At 46.8% G+C, this 6,775-nt stretch overlaps 2 protein-coding genes across 2 annotated transcripts; both read left to right on the top strand.

The window, feature by feature from the left end:
- The first annotated feature begins 226 nt into the window (after window positions 1-226).
- LOC143618832 (uncharacterized) lies at window positions 227-979 on the top strand. Its single transcript, XM_077090915.1, has one exon. It carries the CDS (start codon window positions 227-229, stop codon window positions 977-979), a length of 753 nt encoding a protein of 250 aa, XP_076947030.1.
- Window positions 980-3,189: 2,210 nt separating this feature from the next.
- LOC143618831 (uncharacterized) lies at window positions 3,190-3,879 on the top strand. Its single transcript, XM_077090914.1, has one exon. It carries the CDS (start codon window positions 3,190-3,192, stop codon window positions 3,877-3,879), a length of 690 nt encoding a protein of 229 aa, XP_076947029.1.
- Window positions 3,880-6,775: the final 2,896 nt, after the last annotated feature.

The following is a 6,775-nucleotide window of genomic DNA, read 5'->3' as shown; positions in this document are numbered from 1 at the left end:
CGTCAAAAAATTGGTAAAATATCATCCAGAAGCGGCAGTTGATTGTTCCAAACCATACCGGCCAATAACATCGGCGGGAAAATCAAAGTTTGTAGTAAGGATAGCAGAAGCAGAGCTACAAGAAAATCCCAAAATCCCGCCAACAGTGGGCCAATATGATGGTATCTCAGATCCAGCCGATCACCTACAAACCTTCACGGCTGCGGGACTAGTATCAGGGTGGACCATGCCGTTATGGTGCCACATCTTTACGCTAACCCTAGTAGGAGCCGCTAGAGCATGGTTTGAAAGGTTGCCAGATGGTCAAATTACAAGCTGGGAAGATCTAACAAAAAAGTTTATTCAGCAGTTCAGCCAGCAACAACAACTCATTAGTGACCCAGCAGACATTTTGAATGTTGTGAGAAAAGACAACGAAAATCTAGAAGATTTCATCACTAGATTCAACCAAGAAGGCCTGAACATCGGCAGCGTAAGTGAAGAACTTCTGCGGGCAGCCTTTCGCCAAAACGTAAAGTGTGACGATCTTATACGTAACCATATGGGCAGAGATGGCATGCCGCAGCGATGGGACGATGTCATGACCGCGGCCAAAAGGTACGCGCAAATGGAAAAAAGTTTGGGAAAAGAATTGGCAAAGAATGATGTCAGAAATGACATTAACAGGGCCCGCCAAGGCAAGAGAATGTCATCCGTATGGTCAAGGTTGAACAACGATAAAGAGTCCATTCGACCCATCCAGGACAAGACAAAAGGGTCAGTCAAGCACGCCCCAAACGAACGCATCAAGGTGGACTCCGCTGACAAAAAGTCCGGTCCATATAATGTACAACGAGGGCAAATCCAACTGAAGAAGCCGGTACCAGTGAAACAAGGGCCAAGCACAGATATGAAAAGTTATTGTGACTTTCATGAACAACATGGCCATACGACGAACCAATGTATCAACCTGAGAGACGCGATCGAAGAATGCGTCTAAAATCGCAAATTGGATCACCTGGAGAGAAACATACGAGGGAAGTACAAATGCCCACCTCCAAGAGATGGCGGAAAGCCAGAAAAGAAGATCAAAGATCTACACGCTAATATGATCTCGAGCAATGTTCAGAGCAAGAAAAGGAGGACGGAGTGGGCGCCATAGAAAGAAGAACAAGTCATCTTCCAAAAAGTAAGAGGAGGGGTGAACAAGAAAGCACCCTTAGTATTTACAGCCGTTTTTGGTAGTTACAGGACGTCGCGTTTCTTTGTTGACACGGGGGCAACGTCCAACATCATGTACCGCCAGTGTTTCGACTAGATAGACGAAGAAAACAAACGGCGTTTGACAGCAGTTAACGCTCCAATCACGGGATTCAACCAAAGCATTGCATACCCGCTGGGACAGCTGACATTCCCAGTCGAGCTAAGTGATGGGCTCCATTCACGAACTGAAGACATCGATTTCCTAGTAATGGAAACCCCTCACCCACAGTATGATATAATCTTGGGAAGAGAAGCCATTGGTGACTTCAACGCTACCCCGTCAACAGTACACGGGATAGTGGGGGTACCAACCCCAACAGGGATAGCAATGATCCACGCCAACAAGGAATGTAACATGGCGGCAAGAAAAACACCGCCACAGAAAATGCAAAAAACCAGCAAGATCAGAGAAATGGAAAAATGGACGCTCAACAAAAAAATCCCAGAGCAAAACATAACCATTGGCCCAACCATCTCAGAAGAAGCGCGCGCGGCGCTCAAGAGCTTATTACTCAAAAACATCGATGTCTTCGCTTGGACCCCAGCGAATATGACGGGAGTCCCAAGAAGCAAAGCGGAACATGAGTTAAAAGTTAACCCAAATTTCGTCCCGGTGGTACAAAAGCGAAGAAAGATGGGGCTAGAACAGGCAAAAGCTTGTGATGAGCAGGTCCAGCAACTAATCGATGTAGGTATAATCCGAGAAATTTAGTACCAAACTTGGGTAGCGAACCCGGTAATGGTACCCAAGGCAAGTGGCCAATGGCGCATGTGTATCGACTTCAAATATCTAAACAAGGCGTGCCCGAAAGATTGTTACCCCCTGCCAGAGATCGACCTTAAAGTGGACGCACTGGTACCCTTTCAGTTCAAGTGCTTTCTAAATGCCTACAAGGGGTATCATCAAATCCACATGGCGACAAAAGACCAAGACAAAACGGCATTCAGGACAAACAGCGGAACATATTGTTATAAAATGATGCCATTTGGCCTCAAGAACGCCGGGTCTACTTACCAAAGGTTGATGGACAAAGAGTTTAAACCTCAAATTGGGAGGAATTTGGAAGTCTACATGGACGATCTCGTCATTAAAAGCAAGACGGAAGGAGCCATGTTAAAAGATATCGAGGAGACCTTCAAAACTCTAAGGTCAATTAGCATGAAACTCAACCCAGGAAAATGTTCCTTCGGCATGGAAGAGGGAAAATTCCTAGGAGTAATCGTGACGAATGGTGGCTTCAAAGCCAACCCGGAAAAATTGGAAGCCGTGCGAAAAATGCCATCGCCAAAATCGGTCAAACAAGTGCAAACGCTCAATGGCCGGTTAGTCGCGCTGAATAGATTTTTGTCTAGTCACGCTGAAAAATCATTCCCGTTCGTCTCAACCTTGAGAAATTGCCTCAAGAAGTCTCAATTCCGATGGACGGAAGAAGCGGAAACAGCGTTCCAAGAAATCAAGTCACGCCTGGAAGAGCTGCCAACACTCACAGCCCGCCCAAAGCTGGAGAACCATTAATAGTATACTTAGCAGCATCTGAAAAAACAGTCAGTACAGTCTTGATGGTGGAAAGAAATGCTATTCAAACGCTCATTTATTACATAAGCCGCACACTGGCAGATGCAGAAACAAGGTACTCCACCTTGGAAAAGTTAGTCTTATCCTTGGTTCAGACAGCGTGACGTTTGAGAAGATACTTCCAGGGCCATCCAATACATGTTCTCACCAACTTTCACTTACAAAATGTACTGAGCAAGCCAGAATTGTCTGGGAGGCTTGCTAAGTGGGCGATAGAATTGGGAGAATATGCCATTGAATACAAACCAAGGCCAGCAATCAAGGGTCAGGTCTTGGCTGATTTCATCGCAGAAATCCCTCAAGAAAAAGAGGAAGAATGAAAAAGAGAAATCGAAGCCCCTGTGGCCCAAAACAAAGATGAAGTCTGGAAGATGTTCAAAGACGGAGCTTCTAATGACGAAGGCGCTGGAGCGGGCCTAACGATAACCAACCCAGAAGGGAAACACTTCACGTACGCATTACGCCTAGAATTCAAAAGCACAACCAACGAGGCAGAGTACGACACATTGTTGGCAGGGTTGAGAATCGCTAGAAAGCTAGAGGCCCGCCATTTGGAAGCACATGTGGACTCCATGCTAGTGGCAAACCAAATTGAAGGATCGTATGATGCAAAAGACGATAAGATGGCATCATACCTAGCGCAAGCTAAGGCGCTAATGGCAACTTTTGCCACATGCAAGGTGAAACACATTAATAGAAGTGAGAACAAACAGGCTGACGCCTTAAGCAAACTTGCATCCGTCGGGTTCGAACACCTCGCAAAAGACGTCCGCATTGAAGTCCTAGCTACGCCTTCAATAATGAACAAAGAAATTCTTGTTTGCTCAGAAGCAGAAAAAAATTGGATGACTCCAATCATCAATTACCTCGCGAGAGGTATCTTGCCAAAAAAGAAAGCAGATGCGCGGAAGATCTGCCATAAAGCATTGAATTACACAATCCAAGGAGATATCCTGTATAGGCGATCATACTTGGGTCCACTTCTCAGATGCGTGGACCCACAAGATGAAAATTACATGCTTAGAGAAATTCATGAGGGAATATGTGGCGTACACGCATGACCAAGGATGGTGGTTTCAAAAATCATGAATACAGGATACTATTGGCCAGGTATGCATGTCGACGCCGAGAAAGAATTGAGAAAATGCGGCGCTTGTCAACGCCACGCGCCAAACACCCTGCGCCCGAAGAATGCCATGATACCGGTAACAGCCTCTTGGCCATTCCAGAAATGGGCGATTGATATAACTGGACCATTTCCAGAGGCGCCGGGTCGGGAGAAATTTTTGATTGTGACAATCGATTACTTCACAAAGTGGATTGAAGCAAAGCCGGTCGCAACAATCAACGCAGCCAGCATCAAAAAGTTTATTTGGGAATTTATAATTTGTCGTTTTGGATTACCCATGAATTTGGTCAGTGACAATGGAACACAGTTTGCTGACCAACATATCCAAAAATGGTTAAAAGAGCTCAATGTCACGCAGACGTTCACCTCTGTTGCTCATCCGCAAGGGAATGGCGAAGTGGAACACGCCAACAGAACAATCGTGGGAGGAATAAAGAAAAGGTTAGCAAACCACAAATCAGGATGGGTCGATCAATTACCTCATGTACTATGGGCCATAAGAACGCACAGAAACACAAGTAATGTAGAAACGCCGTTCAGCCTAACATTTGGTACTGAAGCAATGATCCCCGCCGAAGTCGGCATTCCTTCTCCAAGAGTCACATTACCAAGTGACAACGATGCGGAAAGGCGGTTAGATCTAATGCTTCTCGAAGAACGTCGAGAGTTGGCCGCAATACGAGAACAAAATTACAAGCGCCAGCTGGAAAAGTATTACAACACCAAAGTAAAGATATGTGAGTTCAACGCCGGAGACTACGTCCTTCGCAACAACGAGGCATCAAGAGCGCATGCACAAGGCAAATTGGCGCCGTCATGGGAAGGCCCATATCAAATTAACAAAGTGTTGGGGAAAGGCGCCTACACGCTCATGCTTCTCGATGGTTTAGCGATTCCTAGAACATGGAACGCAGCACAATTGCGAAAGTGTTATATGTAAATCGATTCCAATTGTAAAAACTGGCCAAGGGTCAAGCTTGAATGGAAACGACACTCCGCATTTCATAAAACAAACTTTTTTCATTGATAGAAATATTTACAAGCGGGCACTTACGCCCGTGTATAAAATAAAAAAAAAATAAAAAGCCTAATCTACGTCGTTGACACCCCTCCCAGAGTCAACGACCGAAGTATCTTCTTGGTCGCCGGCAGGAGCGGCGGAAGGTTCAGCTTGCGAAGGTTCAAGCAAATTCCTCAACAGCTGCACGCCGTTTTCTTCCTTAGCATACTCAGCAACTTGCGAAAGAATAGGAAACGTAAGAGAATCATATTCCGTCTCGGCAGCAGTATACTACTTATCCACATCAACAGCGTGAAGAGCGTAGGCCTCAAGCGGAAGGTTCTCGCGCAAATGCGTAAGGGCTTCCTGAAAACCAGCCTTGTGGCCAAGCTGTTGGGAAGCATTGACAAGGACCCCAATGCAACGCGTCAAGTCATCATCGCTAATGATGCGTTGGGCAACCTACATATAAGAAAACAGTTAGTAGAGTAAATAAAAAAAAAAAGGAGGGGGGCAAAAGTATCTTGCGAATAGCATGCTTCAACAGCCAATCGCAGTCGGCGGCAGCGGCAGCAAGCTCAGAAGTTAATACTTTAATGGCTTCCTCATTGGAAGCCAACGTGTCAGCCAGCTTGCCGGCATCCGCCTTCCTCAATGCAGCTTCCGTCTCCAACTCTTCAATACGCTTGTGGAATGCATCTTTTCACTCTCGAGTCGGGTGGAAGCCTCCTTCGCAGCAAGGGCGCGGTTACGTGCGTCTGCAAGATCAGCATTGGACTTCTTGCATGCAGTCTCAAACTCCTTGTAGCGGGCAGCGCGCTCGAGGGCAGACTCCGCAAGCTCAGCCTCGGCCTTCGCCAGTTTCGCCTCCACAGCGCTCAACGACTGGCGGTGATCAGACGATTCTTTACCAGCCCACCAAACGCCGGCCTCAGCTTCCTTCACCATTTGTTCCATCTCTCTCATGCAAGCACTGGCATCAATTTTGTCCGCGTGAAGGGCACGGTTCTCGCGCAGAAACTCCGCAAAACAGGAGAAAGCCTGGACTTGGTGAAAAGCAGCGTCGGAGTACAAAGTGCCCCGAGGCTGTATCTTGCGAGCAATGCGCTCACCTGGAGGAACAGCATACTCCAAAAATTCGGAGCAAGTGGCAAAACCCTCAAAATTAGCGCCACAAGTAACGTTCCAGCGAGGGCGGAAGACTTGGCTCGCCTCCATGGAATCGCGGGGGTCCATATCCACATCTAGTACACCCCCACTCAAACACCCGCTAAACCCGCCACTGCTACTGCCTTGGAGTTCAAAAAATTTACCTTGCATCGTCGCACCAAGATGAAAATGGGGTGGCGGCACAAGCTCATCACCATCAAGGATAAAACCCTTGTCTGGTGAAGACTGTCTTGATTTCATAAAATCAGCGACAGAAAGGCTCGCTGATTCAAGACTAACCTTAAGCGAATCGCCCATAATCTCCTTCATCGGTTGTGTAGACGAAGTTGGTAGAGTGTCAACTGGAAGGGACCTAGTTAACGCACAAACAGTCGTCACAACGGTTTCGGCCTCAGACGGGCCAACCACACCCGCCATTATCGGCAAACTCAGCATTTGTACAGTAGGCCCAGCCTCCGACAAGCCGCCAATACTTGTCATCATCGGCAAACTGGCAAACAGGGCCGCCAAAAATGAAGCAACGCCAGAAGTGGCGGAAGAAACAGTCGATGAAGAAATAGCCAACACGCCTGAAATAAACAAAAACGATTTTTAGAGGCGACTAAAGTCTAATCAAAAGGAAAGAGATGTAAAAATCATACCTAACGATTTAACAAGA

Source organism: Bidens hawaiensis, unplaced genomic scaffold (assembly GCF_021521415.1).
Source record: "Bidens hawaiensis isolate Kalapana, Puna unplaced genomic scaffold, B.hawaiensis_p1.1 tig00002343_1, whole genome shotgun sequence".
Classification (NCBI taxonomy): Eukaryota; Viridiplantae; Streptophyta; class Magnoliopsida; order Asterales; family Asteraceae; genus Bidens; species Bidens hawaiensis.
This window is presented reverse-complemented; position numbering and strand designations above follow the sequence as displayed.

What these genes read in the sequence shown, in the direction of transcription:
- LOC143618831 (XM_077090914.1), top strand. Translation starts at nt 3,190, where the DNA reads ATGTTCAAAGACGGAGCTTCTAATGACGAAGGCGCTGGAGCGGGCCTA.
- LOC143618832 (XM_077090915.1), top strand. Translation starts at nt 227, where the DNA reads ATGCCGTTATGGTGCCACATCTTTACGCTAACCCTAGTAGGAGCCGCT.